General features: G+C 39.2%; 1 protein-coding gene across 13 annotated transcripts in view; it reads left to right on the top strand.

The window, feature by feature from the left end:
* The window catches only part of CCDC7 (coiled-coil domain containing 7), a 325715-nt gene that overhangs the window by 127810 nt on the left and 179685 nt on the right, over positions 1-18220 (top strand). For all 13 annotated transcript variants that reach the window (XM_039344077.1, XM_039344074.1, XM_039344070.1 and 10 more), the window contains 3 exons: positions 8338-8433; positions 16347-16466; positions 17281-17406. In XM_039344077.1, the coding sequence (XP_039200011.1) occupies positions 8338-8433; positions 16347-16466; positions 17281-17406 (342 nt within the window). The remainder of the gene's footprint in view (positions 1-8337; positions 8434-16346; positions 16467-17280; positions 17407-18220) is intronic.

Here is an 18220-nt window from a genome sequence, read left to right as displayed (position 1 = left end):
CGAGACTGCAGCTCTTCCCGCTGTAGACTCTGATGTATCTTATGGTTGCAATCAAGATGACATAAGTGTGGCTCTCCCCGCTGTAGTCTGTGACGCAGCTTAAGGCTGCATTTGCCCTCATTGACACATCTAAGGAAGCGTACAATTGTGCACTGTGGCGGGTGAGCTGGGGACATGCATGCGCTGTACTTGCATGCTTTGGAGACATCTTGGGAGTACACTCCATAACTGCTAGTCTTGTTTCTGTTCTGGTAGATGTGGCTCATCCCAGTGTGGTGTTTGGAGAGAACGCGCGTAGCTGCAGACGTTGTTTGTCTTGTTTGTCCTCTACGGACACAGCTAAGTTGTCGTAATTCTGACTGGTCTGGAACACTGTTGCTTCCAAAGCAGGTTTGGTTGTCACGAGCATGCAGTGTTCTAAGTGTGGTTTTAGGTGAGGTGTTGTTCCATTACTGGAATGGAGGTTTTTGAGATGCTCACCTGGGTTGGGGTTTGCGATTGATCAACACAAACCGTCCCTCCTATGGCCCATCTGAGTTCTGTCTTAATGGCTACTGGGGTTCCTGGTGGACCTTTGATTCTTTCATCGGAGCCAATGGACTCTGGGGTGTCTCTTCCCACCTTGAGTATGGATCTAAAGGAGGGATTAAATCGGCTATGTGTGCTAAGTGAGGTATTTTTCTTGCTGCCTCTGGTGTTGAGATTTCGCTGCAAACATCTGGTAAGGTCTCCCATTCCAACACTGATGGTAACAAGAAATATGAACTTCCATCTATCGCTTCTATGCATAGACCAGTGATTTTCCTCCCCGCGTGTGCATTGGTAATGTGAACGTATTTACTGCAAAATGCTTCAGTTCATTCGGAAGGTCAAAGAGGTCAAAAAAGGCGGGCTTAGCTGTAGTAACTTTACTGTGTGGGTCTAGTATGGTATACATCTTTACGGCCCTTTCAGGATGCCCGTCGGGGTAGACTTTTGCAAGACAGACAGGTGAGCATGAAGGGGGGTATGGTGAGTTGCCGCATATATCTGTGTAGTACGTCCCGTACTGTTTTGGCTGCTCTTTGGAGTCAGTTTGAGTCTCCATCGTCGAAGTCGCTTGTTGTGACTCCTCAGAGGGTTTCTCAGTTTCTAGATGTAAGGCAGCTGGGTGCTTGTTACTGTCGCACAGGTGGCATTTCACCCTGACTGTACAATCCCTGGCCATGTGATCTATAGAGTCACAGCATTTGAAGCATATCCTATGCTCTTTGACTAGGGCCTTTCGATCATCTAGGGATTTTTTCCTAAATTCTCTGCAATCGTTTAGAGAGTATGAGGACTTGTGCATTGGACAAGTTAGGCCTCTTTTAGTTGGACGAGGGTTCGAATGAGCGTTCCGCGGTATTCGTTCGTCTGGAGGCTTCTTTGAGCGAGGCGTGATCTCTGTTTTGTACACTGAAACAATGGTTCTGTCCTTCGTGGCATGGATGGGTCTCTTGACTGCATCAGAGTTTAGACTGCTCCGCTTGGTCGTTGGGAAGTGTGCTTCTCTGATGGAGAAGTTTAGGGGGTCATTGTAGAGATCTGCCTGGTCACTGACAAATTCAGCAAAAACCGCGAAAGGGGGGATTTTTCCTTTGCCTGTAAGCCAGAGAAAACTCTATCCATTGTTCGCATATCAACCATGGTAGTTTTTGGATGATAGGATTTTGTGTCCTGAACAGGTCAAGGCAAGCTAATCCCGGCAAGGCAGGATCCTGCTGTGCTGTCTGTAGTTGAGTAAGGAGTGACAAGAATGTCTTCAGCTGCTGACATTCGTTGATTCTCATGTTGGAGAAACTGAGAACGTGGTCCAGGAGTGAGGACTCTGTCATTGTGAGTTCACCGTAGTCCTTGTCAAGTGTGGCCCAAGACTTTTCCAGGCCGATGTCAGGGTTACCCAGATGGGATGCGAAGATGTTGTTCACTGTGATGACGGATTTTGGGCCCAGCCAGGCTGTCAGCTGGACAAGTTCCTCATCTGGCCTTTTCCTCTAGGATGGCGTGCTTAAAGATGTACTTCCACAATAAGTAGTCTCTTCCTGGTTTGTCGGAGAATTTTCGTACGCCTCTGGCAACCAAGTCCAACTTTCTTCCAATGAACATTGGGGGATGCATTGATCCCGTGTGTGGGCTATGGTTTGGTGGAGGTGGTGCATCGCTTCTGGGTGCACCCCTGCACCATGACTGGCTGATAACTTCCTTCGGTGTATTGTTGGCCGAGGGTATTTTGCCATGTCACGTGCGAGGGGCCTTGTTGGCTGAACTCCTCTGCTGTGACGTTGAGCTGAGGGGACCCAAGGTTCTGCATGCCTACTTGTTGGAGGGGTTCTCGTCTTTCTGGTGGAGTGTAGCTAGCTCCCTGGTAGGCTGGCACAGCTGGTGGTCGAGACTCTCCTCTGTGGTCAGGTCTGGTGGTGGTGCCTTGGGACGCTGACTCCTGCTAGCGCAGCAGGGACTGTAGTGTGGCTCGAGTTTGTTCAATCTCGTCCCCAAGCGGTGCTGGTTCTGCTATAGGGCCGTTGGCGCTGCAGGTGCAGGTGGACCCATCCGGTTGCCATTAGTGGTATGGTTCCGTGGGTTCTGTGGGTGTTGTGATTCCGTGCCAGCCTGTGCTCCCAACAGCTGAGTCGGAGGAATCTAAGGAGGAGGTGGAGGAGGCATTTGGGGGGCCATCAGAGCCAGAGGGAGACTCTGAAGTACAGGACTCACAGTTGGATGCAAAGCCTGGGCCCTCCAGTCGTGTTTCTGATGAAGCTCAGCTGGGTGAGGAGCATGAATCAGACTTGGAAGAATCACAACAGATGGAATTGTTAATTGACGCACGCAGGCGGCGTCAATTAGCCAGAGTAAGGCAACAGAGGTCAATGAAGCACCTCCAACGTAAGAAGAAACGGCAAGGGGAGGCACCGCCTTAGGACTGCTAATTAAAGGGAGGAGGTGTGGGTGGTGCTGGTTGCTGAAGGCAACCATTCGAAAACCGCGTCTTGAAATCTTGATCTATGACTTCTCTTGTGATTTCTTGTTTGTTTGTTTCTTGTTTGTTTGTTTGTTTCTTGTTTGATTTCATCGTGCTCTTTTGGACTTAAGTTGTTGTATTTGACAGGTTTGTCTACGATATTAAAAGGGGTTTTTGTTTTTATTTGCAAGTCTCCAGCCTATTGTAGTAGCAGGGGTTTTGTCCTTGTGAAGTTAACAAGGACGACAATAGGCTGGAACAGAACAGTGGGGCAGCAACGGTGGGAAGATCTTGTGGCCTAGGTGTTGTGATGACAACTCTCTGGCTGCTCGGTACATCTGGCTGTTGAGATTCTTCTCTCTTTTTTTAAATTTTTTTTTTTATTAAATAACAGAAAAAGAAAAAAAAATTAAAAACATTTGAACATGGTAAATCAGATTTGACAAACATCTCAGTTCATATTCACAATTAATTACTAATAAAAACTCTATACAATAATGTCACTCTAATCTCAATCTTAACTTATCTCATTACAATGACTTCCATATTTTTTCCCCCACCATCTATAAAATTTGTTCCAAATTTGGTAAAAATCCGTTTCATCCTGATTTTTAAGTCTTTTAGTTAACCTATCTAATTCTGCGCAGTGCATAATTTTATGAATTAAGATTTCTTCACTAGGTATAGCCGTAGCTTTCCAGTTTTCAGCGAATACAATTCTTGCCGCTGTAACCACATGAATGAATAAACATGTATCCTCTTTACTAATGTTTTTTTCAAGAATTCTTAACAACAATGTCTCAGGCTTATACTGAATGTTTTGCATACTCATTTCTGTTACCCATTCCCAAACCATACGCCAATATCTCTGTGCTTCCTTACATGACCACCAAACGTGAAAAAAGTGCCCCTTTCTTTTTTGCATTTCCAACACAAAGATGAATATCCCCTGTACATTTTGGCTAATCTTGCTGGAGGGAGATGCCATCTGTAAATCATCTTATACAAATTTTCTTTATATGATGACGCCAATGTAATTTTATTATTTCGCATCCATACCTGCTGCCATTGATCCAAATTAATGTTGTGTCCTAGATCTATCGCCCATGTCACCATTGTTTCTTTAACCTGTTCTTCAAATAGCCTGTACTCCAATAGGTGTTTGTAAATATTCTTTATTTGTTTTTTTTCCGGACCAAGCAGAATTTTATCTAGCCCTGTATCTTGTCTATAAATACCCCATTCGTGTTTGTCTTTCAAATATCTTGCTTGGATCTGGAGGTAAGACCACCACTCTATCTCTATTCCTTGTTGTCTTAACTCTTGTTTAGATTTTAAAAGATCCTCTTCCGTCAAAATGTCTTTATACCTGATAACCTTATCTTCCCTAAGCAAATTGGGGTATGTAACTGCCTCCAATGGCAATAACCAAGTCGGAATCTTTGTATAATATTGAGATTTGACAGTATTCCAACTTTTACTTAAACCTTGCCGGACCTTGTGTTTTAAAAAATATTGGTAGTTTCTACTTTGCCCCTTTCACATATGAGCATGCCATCCCTGCTGAAGATCATAACCCTCTAACTGAATATATCTTTGATTCTCTAAGGTTATCCAATCACTAATCTAAGACAGGGCCGTGGCTAAGTAATATAATTCCCAATCAGGGAAGCCTAAACCACCCCTTTCCTTGACAATTTGAGATTCTTCTCTTCGTCTACTCAATCTTTGGGGGCTTGTGGCTGGCTGCGGTCTCACCTGTTCACGTTGAAACGCGCTTTGGTTATCCACGTAGGCCTGTACACGACTGTGGGGTTTTTCCCTTCCAACCTGTTTGTAGATGTAGCTTCTTCTATCTCTCTTTGGAGAACCGCTTGTAATATGGCTGCCTCCTTTGCTTCCTGTTGGCGTCAGGACATCTCGAAGTTGGCACGAGCTTTGACCATGTCTTCCCTTTGCTGATGCCATGCCTCTTCCACATGATGAGCTGATGCAGCTTGCACTTTGGCTACATCTTCCCTTTGTCGTTGTTCAGCCTCTACTACATGTAGAGCTGCTGCAGTCTCCATTTTTGCCATTTCCTCCTTCTGCTGTTTTTTTACTGCTGATGCTTGTGCAGCAGCTTCAGCCCTTGCAGTATTGACTCGTGCTTGTGCGAGTTAGGCAGCAATGCTCTCTGCCCTTGAGGCCTGAGATGCTTGGCTGTGACGAGAAGAAGCTTTCAAATGGCAGGAGGTGCCTGCGACATGCGATTGTTGGGACACGTTGGAATGTGCCTTGGATACATGGCGAAAAGATGAGGCCTTTTTAGACACGTGAGATGGAGCCACATGCGACTGTTGGGATGGTGCATGTGAATGGCAGGAAACTTCAGACTCGGCCCTTTTGACTGGTCCATCTCTTGGGTGAGGTTCGGGCTCTGGGAGACGTTGTGGGCTCTCTAGAAGTTTCTTACGCTCCTTGTTGAGTAGCTTGAGGCTATGCATCTTCCCATCGAAAGTTGGATCTCCTAATTGTGCCCGAATGTCTTTGACTTGCCTTTTGGAGTCCATCCATTGTGCAAGAGCGTCCTCCTTATCTCCTTCCACTGCGTGCGCATGTTCGGGGGAGAGTTCCTCCTTAGGCTCCTGGTAGAGTTTGTGTAATCTCTCCCAGCACCTTTCATGGCACTTGTAGTTCTACTCCCATCTTTCTATCAGATGTGAGTGCATGGCTGCTGTAAGCTTTCTTTGTTGCCTCAGGTCGTAGGGCACCTGAGACGTCTTTGGCCTCGCTGAGGCTTGAGCTTCAGCCTCTGAGTGTGGGTCAAGGTTGGCTGTTTGCAGCATTTCACCTTGACCGGCTGGTTGGGGTGCCTCATCTAGTCTGGTAAGTAGAGCCCCTTCCTCTAAATCAGTGGGACACTCTGCCATGGCTAGGAGAGGTTCAGTACACTTCCTAGCTATTTTGAAGCAAATTAGATGAACTTCTCTTTTTGACCACTAAGGGTCGCTGCTTGCAGATCACCTGCTGGGGTGCTGTCTGTGGGTGGAGATTCCACTGGGTGTGTTCTCCTGCGTTTGTGGGTACTTCAGCGCAATTCACCCCTTCACCACTAGGGCTCTCTTCCTGCGGGTCAGCTACTGGGGTGCTCTTCTTTCAAGGTTCACCCTTTGTCTACTAGAGGGCTTTCTCTGGGCGTGATTAAAGGCTTGCATGTAGTTCCTCCTTTAACCACTGGGGGGCATCTGAAGAAAGGCCAGCCAAAATTCCTCTCACTACCATGTTACTGCTATTGGCCACTGAGAGAATGCAGAGCAGTGGTCGCTCCTACAAACTCTCACCTGGTTGTCACGTTGCAGGCTGGAACCACTTAGTCATTAGATAATAAGCAAGGACAATTGGCTCTGCTTGTTCTTCTTCTTAATTTCCCTCAAACTGGAACAACTTGGTCATCAGCTTGAGTGAGTGAATACTTTGCTGAAGTTCACTCTGTGCCCTTTAGGGGATGTTGGTAGCTTGGGATAAATTTAAGTAACTTGCTCTTTAACTGTCAGATTCACTCTGTGTAGTTAGTGATGCGTGCAGTGAAGAAACTTCTTTCCCCTCTAGGGGGTATTGTTAGCTTGGCTTGGTATAAGCCTGCTAAGTGCTAAATTAATTATCAAGTTGTTGTAATCTAACATAATGAAATTTAGCAGGGTGTCATGTGCAGATTGGCCACCAGGGGGTGCCACTGTGATGCTATTGGGACCTCTGAACACCATCTCCTATTGGCATTGTTGAAATTCCAAAGGGAGGGGGGAGTTTAGCTTCTTTCACCAGTGCTGTGGCTGAGTGAAGAGGTTAACTGCCTTTTTATTGCTCTCCTTGATGACGAGGAATTTGACCTTTTATTGCCCTCGAAGGAGCCCCTTGCTGCTTTTTTTGGCTAGCAGACACATGAAGAAGAAACAGAGGCGTTGTAGCTTTGTCTCTCTTTAAGCATAAAGAAGCAACATATTTCTAAACACTTAAATTCCAAATCCTTGATTTGCATTAGGCGGGCTGAGAGAGGGGCACTTCTCCTTAAAGGCAATGAAGAATCATTTGCCTGCCTTTGGCTGCACTCTAGAAGAGTTCTTTGTCTTAGGTTGCTCAAGCCCTCGGCAAAGGAAGAAAAAAAAAGGGGGGGGGAAGCTTCTTTGGTGTTAGAAATACAAACTTTACATGCCAGTAAATCCTACAATAAGAATGTAGATTTCTCTCTTCTACTTAGTGAGATAGACATCACAATATCTTGGCTTAAACATTGGCTTGTAAACAGATCCAAAGGTAATTTTAGCAGAAGCATCCAAACAAAACACAAAGCACTTTATAACTTTTATTTTCTTTAGTTCAGAGTCAAATGCGAAGGTACTTTGAATTTACTTTGCAGGCATTTAAAGGAAATTAGCCACATCAATTTACTTTGCCTTTATAAAGCTGGTATGAACTCTGAGCATTCTTTCACATGCAAGAAAATATTTACTTTACTTCCTTAAGGGCTGATGTAGAGAAAGACCAATAATTTTACTTTCTTCCTTCAAACTGTTGTAGGAGATCAGAGGAAATTAATCATATCAATGTACTGTTCTGACCCAGACAGAACAATTTGCTTAATTGTCCAGTCCAGGGCAGACAGAGAACTCGATAGAAATGATTGCATAACAGATAAATATGTTTATTCAGAGAAAATACTTGCTTTTACGTTGTAGCTTCTGGATAACACATCTCTGTTCATTTCCATAGGTAAATTGATAATGAATTTTCCCTCCTCTTCTACATAAGCATCACATGTTAGCATAGGACCTCCAAGCTGTGTGGCTGGCAGGCATGAGGCTGGATGAACAAAGGCATTCCAAACTGGGCATGTAACCAGTATATCCTGAGAGGAACTCAAAAACTCCTCCCACTGACCCATTAACATGAGATGACTGTCTAACTAAACTGCATTTCCCATAATCCATTTCTTAAGGAAACAACACTAAACTCAATAAATGCCAGATATTTTAACATACTGATACATGCTCTCTAGTTAGGGTTACATAGAGCTATATGATTCAGAACATGGCCATTAATTACCAGAGGAGGAAGTTGATTAACAATCTATGCAAGATTGTATTGGCTTCGTTTGCAACATAGATTTCTACTTTCAGTTACTTGTGAGTCTTGTTAGAGATGGTATAGGTATAAATCTAATTTTGAGTTGAAATTCTTTCTACAGCTATGAAAATTCTTTCCACAGAATGATATATGTTTATAGAAATATAGTACTCAATTTAATGCTTTTTTACTTAATTTTCATATTAAAAGCCTCAACACTTGAATTATTTAAAGTATGTTTTCTCTTTTTATAGAGAACAGAGTAAAAGAACTGGAAAAACAAGGAGCACTATTGGTTGATAATCTGGAGGCAAATCAACAAGAACTTGAAAGTGCTAGATTTCTTGAAGGTACTTTAGCAGAAGAAAATAAGTATAATATATACAAAACATAAATTGTGATAGGTTGTTATAGGCAAAGCTTTAATAGGAAACTGATGTGATCTAGTAGGCCAGCTCTTTTTGCAAACAAAGCAATGAGGGAAAGAAATGGTTCACTGAGAAACTACCAGAGGACTGGAAAAGAGCTAATGTGGTTCCCATCTTCAAAAAGAAAGAAAGGAAGGAAGGAAGGAAGGAAGAAAGAAAGAAAGAAAAAAAGAAAGAAAGAAAGAGATCCCAGAAATGACAGTCAGCCTAATAATAAAATCTGGGTAGATCTAAGAAAAGATAAGTAAGCAACAGATCTGTGAACAACTTGAAGCAATCATTAGAAGCCAATATGGGTTTATCAAAAACAATCATGCCAGCCAAATCTTACTGCATTCTTTGACAAAGTGACTAAATAAGTGGACCAGTGAAATGCTGTGGACATAACATACTTGGACTTCAATAAGGCATTTGACAGAGTTAACCATAACAAACTTCTTGATAAGATAGAAAAATGTGCGTCAGACAGCAGCATCATTAGAAGTATTCATAACTGGCTGACTAATTACACTCAATGTGTAGTCTTTAATGGAGCTACATCTACATGGAGGGAAGTATGCAGGGGGGGGTACCTCAAGGCTCAGTTTTAGGCCCAGTATTATTCAATATCTTCATCAGTGATTTAGATGTGGGGATAGAAGGGGAGCTCGTCATATTTGCAGATGATTACAAGCTGGGGGGAATAGCGAACACTTCAGAAGATAGGCACAAGATCAAGAAGGATCTTTATAGGTTTAAACACAGGGCCCTATCCAACAAAATGCAATTCAGTGGTGAAAACAGTAAGATATTACACTTAGCAAGAAAAACCAAGTATACATGCAATATAATAGGTAGAACCTTACTCAGTAGCAGTAGCTGTGTGAAAGATCTTGAAATTCTAGTGAACAACCACTTAAATATGAGCCAACATTTGCTGTAGCTGTCAAAAAAGCCAGTCCTAGGGTGCATTAACAGGAATAGTATCAAGATCACATGAAGCATTAGTGCTGCTATAAGCTGACTTAGTAAGACCACACTTGGAATACTTCATCCAGTTCTGGTCACCATGATACAGAAAAAGTTGTTGAGCCTCTAGAAATTAGAATTAGAATTCTTTATTGACCAAATGTGATCGGACACACAAGAAATATGCACACAGTGCATAAGCTCTCAGTATACATATATGCATCAAGTGATAAATCATGATCATAATCATCATAAAATACATTCATCATAAATCATAAGATACAACACTCAGTGATAGTCATAGGATACTAACTAAGCAATCAATATAAATCATACTAGGATGCTAAATAAAAGAATATAAATTGTAAAATACAAGTATCAAAATTATAGTCATAACAAGATAAAGAAATAGGTAATAGGAAAGATGAGAAGGATAATAGTAATACAGCCCTTCTTTAAGCAGTAAATATTCACATTTTGGAGCTGGAATTACAAACTGATCCACAAAATAAAAATTTGAAGATACAAATGGACTTAAAAAAACGTAAATTAAATCTACTTGAGACTGATACTATGGCACAACAGATTAAATGAGCCAAACAGAACTTTTCTGAAAATGCTAATAAACCGGGTAGATGGCTTGCATATAGATTGAAAAAAGAAAGAGAAAAAAGATCAATAACTAAATTACAGGATGAAAAGGGTGAAATGCACTGTCATAATGATGTTATTAAAAAATCGCTAAGGCCTTTTATGAGCTACTGAGGATTTCTGAAGAGGCAATTCAGGGCTACTTAAAAAAAGCAAATCTTCCAAAAATATCAGAAAACATGCGACAGAGGTTAAATGAGAAGATACCAATGATGGAGATCATAAGAGGCAATTAAAAGACAAAAGAAAGATAAGACACCCGGACCAGACGGACTACCTGCAGAATTTTATGTAGCTTTACAAGATACTGTGATCCCTTTTCTGACTTATATAAGGACTTATATGATGAAACTTTTATACAGACAAAAGTTCCGAACTCATGGACTGAAGCTAATATTACCTTGATACCTAAAGAAGATACAGATCCTACACAAATTAAAAACTATAGGCCAATATCATTACTAAATGTGGATTATAAAATCTTTGCTGCAATTTTGGCAGAAAGAATGGAAAGTTTTTTAATAGAATTTATTCACCCAGACCAAAATGGCTTTCTTCCTAAAAGACAGATAAAGAACAACTTAAGGATTATTTTAAATATTTTGGAGTATTATGAAAATCATCCAGGGAACCAGATGGCGCTTATATTTCTTGACGCACAAAAAGCATTTGATAATTTAAATTGGCAATTTATGTTTCAACAACTACAGGAAATGGACTTTGGTGAAAACTTTATTAAAGCAATCCAAGCGATCTACAAGAAACAATCAGCAAGGATACTTATAAATAGAGATTATACAGAGAGCTTTGATATTAAAAAAGGCACGAGACAGGGATGTCCACTCTCCCCCCTGCTATTTATTTTTACTCTGGAGGTATTGACTTGAAACATCAGGCAAGACATAGAAATTAAAGGTCTTGAGATTAAAGACCAGAAATATAAATTACAGGCTTTCGCGGACGATCTGGTCTTTATCTTAGAGGACCTTTGGAAACAGCCCTAAACTTTTGCAGAAAATTGAGAAATTTGGAGAAGTGGCTGGACTGAAAATAAATAGGGAAAAAACTAAAGTGTTAACAAATAATTTAACTGATAAACAGAAAACTCAACTCGCCAAAAAGACAAATCTTCAAATAGTTAAAAAAGTTAAATATTTAGGTATCTATCTTACGGTGAAATATACATTACTAAAAGAAGATAATTATGAGAGACTAATAAAACAAATAAAAATCAATTTGGAAAAATGGGGAAATCTCCAACTATCATTGCTAGGAAGAATAGCGACTGTTAAAACGAACATTTTGCCAAAGCTAATTTTTTTTATTTCAAACAGTTCCTGTAAAGCTGGGTAAGAAATTTTTTGAAGATTTAAATGCAATGATATTAAGATTTATATGGCAAAGAAAGAAAGAAAGCAAGAATTAAATGTAAACTTCTACAAGACTCGAAAGATAGAGGGGGTTTTGGACTTCCGGATTGGAGACTTTATTATCAAGCAGCTATTTTGCTTTGGCTTAAAGAATGGATTACTCTGAGAAATAAGCGAATTCTCTATTTAGAGAGATATGACCTTCAACTAGGGTGGCATGCCTTTTTATGGTACGAGAAAGCTAAAATATATAAGTACTTTCAAAACCATTCTATAAGAAATGTTTTACTTTCTGAATGGGAGAAAGTTAGACACAAAATGTATATGAAAATTCCTGAGTGGCTTTCAACGATGGAAGCATTTGCTTACCCGAATTTGATTAATTATGATAAACTTGTTAGTTATAAAGATATTTTGGACAAGAACGGAAAACTCAAAGACAGGCAAGCTCTTCAACAACAAGGTATTGACTTAACGTGGTGGTCCTATTTGCAAATTCAAACAAGATATGAAAAAGACATAAAAAATGGAATTTTACGAAGAGCTGACCCCACTTGATAAAATACTTTTAAAAACAGATGAACATTTGATTAAGAAGCTTTATAAATATGTATTAAATTGGAAGATGGAAGAAGAACAAGTAAAAGAGACAATGATAGTATGGGCAAAGAACTTTGGATATTCTATAGAATTAGAAGACTGGCAAAAAGTGTGGGATAAAAATATTAAACTTACTAAAGCAGTAACATACAAAGAAAACTTATATAAAATGTTTTATAGATGGCATATGACACCAGTTTGCTTAGCGAAAATGTTTAAAAACTTATCAGATACATGTTGGAAATGCAAGCAAAAACTGGATACTTACTATCATGCCTGGTGCACATGTTCTATTGCAAAAAAATATTGGTCTAAGATTCATAGATGGTTAGAAAAGATGATGAAAATCCAGATAGAATTTAAACCGGAACTGTTCCTGTTAGGTATATTAAGACCTAACTATGGCAAAGAAAATGATTATACTAAGAATAGTATTTGCCCAGTTTTGGAAAAATGAAAACCTACCATCAGATCAGATTATAATTTTGAAAATTCTAGATTGTGCAGAAATGGACAGATTAATGTTAGAGATGAAGGAGAAAGAAGATTCAATCTTTTGTAAAACCTGGGGAAAATTTTATCAGTGGGTTGAAACACATTAGAATAAGAAGAGATTTTAGAGTTTTACTACATTAAGTATTAAGGTTGATGATTGGAAATAGTTGTTATGCTATTAACTATGTTAATTATTTAAAAGAATATTAGTCTTTTACCAAATGGCAGTTGTAACTATATTGATTTATTCTTATAAATGTCTAGTATTATATTAACAATAATACTTAATATGAAGACCCAGACAACAGCTTGTTCGTTGAATTACGTATTTACTGTAGTTATTCACACCTTGTCTCTTTTATCCCAATTTTCTTGTACCCGCACCGACCCTACCTTTTTCCTACCCATATAAAATCTAATAAAATATATTTTTTTAAAAAGTAGTAATACAGCCCTACTAAGTAGTTTAGCTGCTGTGGGAATTAGTTGCTTGGCAGAGTGATGGCATGGGGGGAAAATTGTTCTTATGTCTAGTTGTTTTGGCATGCAATGCTCTATAATGTCTTGAGGGAAGAAGTTTAAATAGTTTATGTCCAGCATGTGAGAGCTCTCTTTCTGGCTTGTGCAGTATACAAGTCCTCAATGTCCTTGTGCAGTATACAGGTCCTCAAGGCTGATAGCAGTTGTTTTTTCTGCAGTTCTAACTATCCATTGAAGTCTGTGTCTGTCTTGTTTGGTTGCAATGCCAAACCAGATAGTTATAGAAATGCAAATGGCAGACTCAATAATTCCTTTGTAGAACTGTATCAGCAGCTCTCTGGCAGTCTGAGCTTTTTGAGTTGATGCAGGAAGAACATTCTTTGTTGTACTTTTTTGATGACGTTTGATGTTAGGTGTCCATTTTAAGTTGAGATATTATAGAACCTAGAAACAGTCTCTACTGTTCATATTGCGTTGTCTAGTATAGTTAGAGGTGGTGGAATAGGAGGGCTTCTCCTAAAATAAAAGAGTGCAGAGAAGTGCAAACCCCCCCCCCCCGATTATTAGGGGACTGGAGGCTAAAACATAAAGAAGCATATGGGCATATCTAGTCTAATGACGAGAATGACTAGGGATGATATAATAGCAGTGTTGCAATATTTAATCAGCTGTCACAAAGAAGAGAGAGCCAATCTCCATGCATCTGAAGGCAGGATAAAAAATGATGGATGGAAACTAATCAAAGCGAGATCCAACTTAGAACTAAGGAGAAACTTCCTGACAGTGAGAACAATTAATCAATGGTACTGCTTGCCTTCGGACGTTGTGGGTGGTCTATCACTGGAGATTGTTAAGAAGAGATGGGACAGCCATTTTTCTGGAATGGTACAGATAGTTTTCAATTTACAACTACAATTGAGGTTAAAGAGACAATTGTTAAGTGAGTTTTGCTTCTTTGCTACAGTTGTTAAGTGAATCACTATAGTTGTTAAATTAGTAAATGTTAAATGAATCTGGCCTCCCCATTGATTTTGTCAAAGGTCGCAAAAGGTGAATACATGATCCTAAGACACTGTAACCATCATAAATGAACCAGTTGCTAAGCATCTGAATTTTAATCACATGACCATGGGGATGCTGCAACAATTGTAAGTGTGAAAAACAGTCATAAATTATTTTTTTTCAATCCCATTGTAATTTTGAATGGTCACTAAATGGTTGCACATCAAGGACTACTCTCATAGGATTTCCTGTTTGAGTAGGAGATTGGATTAGAAGACCTTCAAGGTCCCTTCTAATTCTGTTATTCTGTTGTAGAGAAGGCACACTGGTGACACCACATTTCTTGATCACATTTCTTGATCAAGGGGACCTGGAGTGTGCCCATCCTGCCAGACCTAGTGGGGCAGGAAAAAACCATTTACTTGACCCCATTCTATATAAGGATTTAAAGGTGACAATCAGTATCTTGGATTGCATCTGGAAGCTTACTGGAAGGAGCAGTAGTATTGCATTGGTATATTCTAGTGTGCCCACTACTGCATGTGCTAATGCATTCTGAATCAGTTTAAGATTCAAGGGAATCCAATGTAGAGCACATTGCAATAGTCCAATCAATAAATGACTAAGACATGATTAACTATGATCGTAATTGATCTAGAAAAGACGACAACTGGCACACAACATCTATTCGTGCAATAGTATTTTTGTCACATCTGCCACCTGCTTTTTTGAGCAGGAGCTGTGAATTCACACCAACTCAGATTGGGGGAGCATAACACCAGCAGAAGTAAAATGGCAAATCACTAGATATTGGGGCCTAAATGGGAATGTAACCCCAAAACAACTCAGTCCTGTCAATATTGGACAAAGTGGCTTCCTTCCCATCCAAACCCATACATTTATTTTAGAAATACCCAGATTGATTTGTGATCACTATGCTGGATAGAAGGGGGATTTAAGTTTTATTTTTTCTATTTGCACCCATTTGCCTGACTTGGGCATAAATACAAGTACTTGACAGAGTCTCTTTGTCTTTCTTCAGTAATAATGTTACTTTTAAAACAGAAGATTAGTAGCATAGAATTAAACATTAACATATGTACATTTCCCTCCTCAGTCTTTTAAAGCAGAGCTTTTCAACCTTTTCACAGATTGTACCACTTTTAGAATATGGCAATATTTGAGTATCACCAGTCGACTAGCAAGGTGTCAAAAACTTGATGACCCAAAATAAAAAGGAAAAAAGTGATAAACTACAGGTAGTCCTTGACTTACAACAGTTTGCTTAGTGACTGTTTGAAGTTACAACAGCACTGAAAAAAGTGACTTATGACCATTTTTCACACTTATGACTGTTGCAGTATCCGCAGAGTCATGTGATTTACATTTTTACATGCTTGACAACTGGTTCATATTTATGATAGTTACATTGTCCCAGGATCTCCTTTTGCAATCTTCTGACAACCAAAGTCAGTGGGGAAGCCAGATTCACTTAACAACCGTATTGTTAATTTAACAACTGCAGTGATTCACTTAACAAATGTGACAAGAAAAGTCATAAAATGGGGCAAAACTCATTTAACAAATTTCTCACCCCTCCTCCTTTTACATCTTCTTCTCTCCCCCCTCTTTCTTTTATATCCTCTCTTCTCTTCCCTTTTATATCTTCTCTCCCCCTTCTTTTATGTTCTTTCTCTCCCATCCTTCTTTTATATCATCTTCTCTCTTTCCTTTTCAGTGCACCTTCAGCTTACTGCTCTCAAGGCTGTGCTTCTCCGTCTCTCTTTTGCTGTCCCCTTCTCTTTCTCCCTGTTGTCTTTTTTCTCTACCTCTCCTGCCAAAACCTGCTCCTTTTATAGCCTTTCCTCTCTCTCCCCCTCCTCCTTTTCTCTTCCGGGTGCACTGGAAGTACCGATCGGCTGTAGCTGTGTGCACTGATCCTGGGCTCTCAGCAGGACCCAGGCAACATCTCACGCAGCTGCAGTTGAATCTCCGCCTGAAGACTGCGTGGGGCTGCCTGCCACCCCCAAGGCCGCCGCCAATCAGTTGGAGATGCGTGCACTGATCCTGGGCTCTCAGCAGAACCCAGGCAACATTTCACGCAGCTCCAATTAATTTTCCCACAAGCCTGTGCGGCACTGCTGCAGCTTCACTTCATCCACTTTTACACTTTTTTTACAGTGCTTTTCAACGTTGTGCATGTACCACCTGCCATGTGCTGACGTACCACCAGTGGTATGTGTACCACTGGTTAAAAAGCCTTGTTTTAAAGTATTTCTTATTTTGTAGAGAAGAAGCTTGATAAACTGGCAAAAGAAAACCAATCTTTGCTTGCAATTTTGAAATCAAATGTAAAGGGACTAGAAGAAGCTGAGGCTCTTGCAGCTACCCAACCAAGCATTATTGCTGGTAAGTATAGTCTCTACATAAAAATAATTATAAGACCAGTAGAAATGAAAACAAAGATATGAAGTGCAAATGAAAGATGAAGCAATGTCAGTATGACTCTCTTTATTCTCAGTGTTTTTCATTAATTCCATAGCAAGCATTCAAATAGTCAGAAGTACTAAGGCTGTGGAATTTTGCCCCTTTGTGAGACAGATCATATTCTTTCTAGCATGCTGCAATAAATGAAGTAAAATTTATATTTGTAATTTAGATATATGTTTGTATATTCTTTTTACTGAAATATGTGAATGTGTCATATAATAAACAAATAAAGGAGAGATTGCCTACAGAAGTCAGTTAGTTTTTTCTCTGGCAGAGAGATTGGAGGGAAAGTGATTTCAAGAGAGTAGTGGAAGCTTTTTTGTGTAACATATCTATAGTTCCTACCCTTGACTGCAAGTGCAGCGTGATCATATTGCTTTTTATATGTACAAAACAAGAAGCTGTCACGTAAGCATTCTAAAGGGTGGGTGAATGGTTAAAATGCAAAGAAAAGCTGAATATGGGACATTGAGATAGCCTTGTCTCTTTCCAGTCAGAAAGCACAGTTGTAATCATGTGCTTTCACACATAGCAACTACTTTACTTAGTGGCAGAGTTGCCAGTGCCAAATAGGATTGTTAGGTAAGGACTACCTGTATCTTTATTACATAGTATTCAGGTAATTTATTTTTTAAAATAAATGATTAGATACATAAAAATGCTATTTAGTTCAAAATTAATATTTTCCAACACAATCAATGCAAAATGTAGGAGAAAGTATCTGTTTTCACAGATTTAAAAATAAAAGAATTAACTGAATTAAGAAATGAAGTGGCTCAGCATTTAGAGCAAAATCTGCAGAATATCCAAAGGGCATGGTCTCACGCTCCAGGACTTACAGTTGAAAGCAGACTTCAAGGTAAGTATATCAGATGTACACAAAGAACTATTGCTATTAGAGCTCTTGCTGAGAACAAATGAAAAATTCACAAATATAACTTTAAAACTGTATAATCCATAAACTCATATATTCAGGGAAATAAATGTATGCAACTAATTTACCATTTTTTCCAAACTCCAATCTTTGGAATTTGGAAATTGAAATTTTCATATTACTCAACTGTACAACAAACATTTATGCCATATTTGGAATGATGATACTTTGGAACAGCAACTTCTGTACATTTAACTAAATCAATTCCCTTCTTCTCTTGAAAATATTTCTTCTGCGTCTTAAATGTGGTACTTGGACAGATGCTAAGATTATTATAATCAGTTATTGCTTTTATTTTGCACATACTTATTCTACATCAATTGTTACAGCCTGCTCTTAATGTATTTCAATGCCACCCCATCTTTTTTTGCTATTTCTCTTGTTAAACCAAAAGTAACTATTAGTGTTAAGGGAATACTAATCTTCAACAGCTAATATAAAATTAAATCAACTAGATTTTAAAACTTTGCCTACTTTGGTTGCTCTGAAAATGTCCAGTTTTATTTCTTGAAATTGTATTTTACTATCTTGAAACAGTTATAATGAGATTTTATTAAATTTTATTAAATTTTAAACCATTTTTAAATTTCTAAACAGTCTGTAAACTACAAGTAAGACTTACAGTTTAAAAAGGGATTCATTGCAACAAAATAATCTTTCATAAAAATATGTTGTTATCAGATATCTCACTTTTCTACCATACAAGTGCAGAGATTGGACAACCACTTAATAATAATAA

Source organism: Crotalus tigris, unplaced genomic scaffold (assembly GCF_016545835.1).
Source record: "Crotalus tigris isolate CLP2741 ecotype Arizona unplaced genomic scaffold, ASM1654583v1 scf7180000017890.1996003, whole genome shotgun sequence".
Classification (NCBI taxonomy): Eukaryota; Metazoa; Chordata; class Lepidosauria; order Squamata; family Viperidae; genus Crotalus; species Crotalus tigris.
Note: the sequence above shows the minus strand (reverse complement) of the source record. Positions and strands in the feature narration are given on the sequence as shown.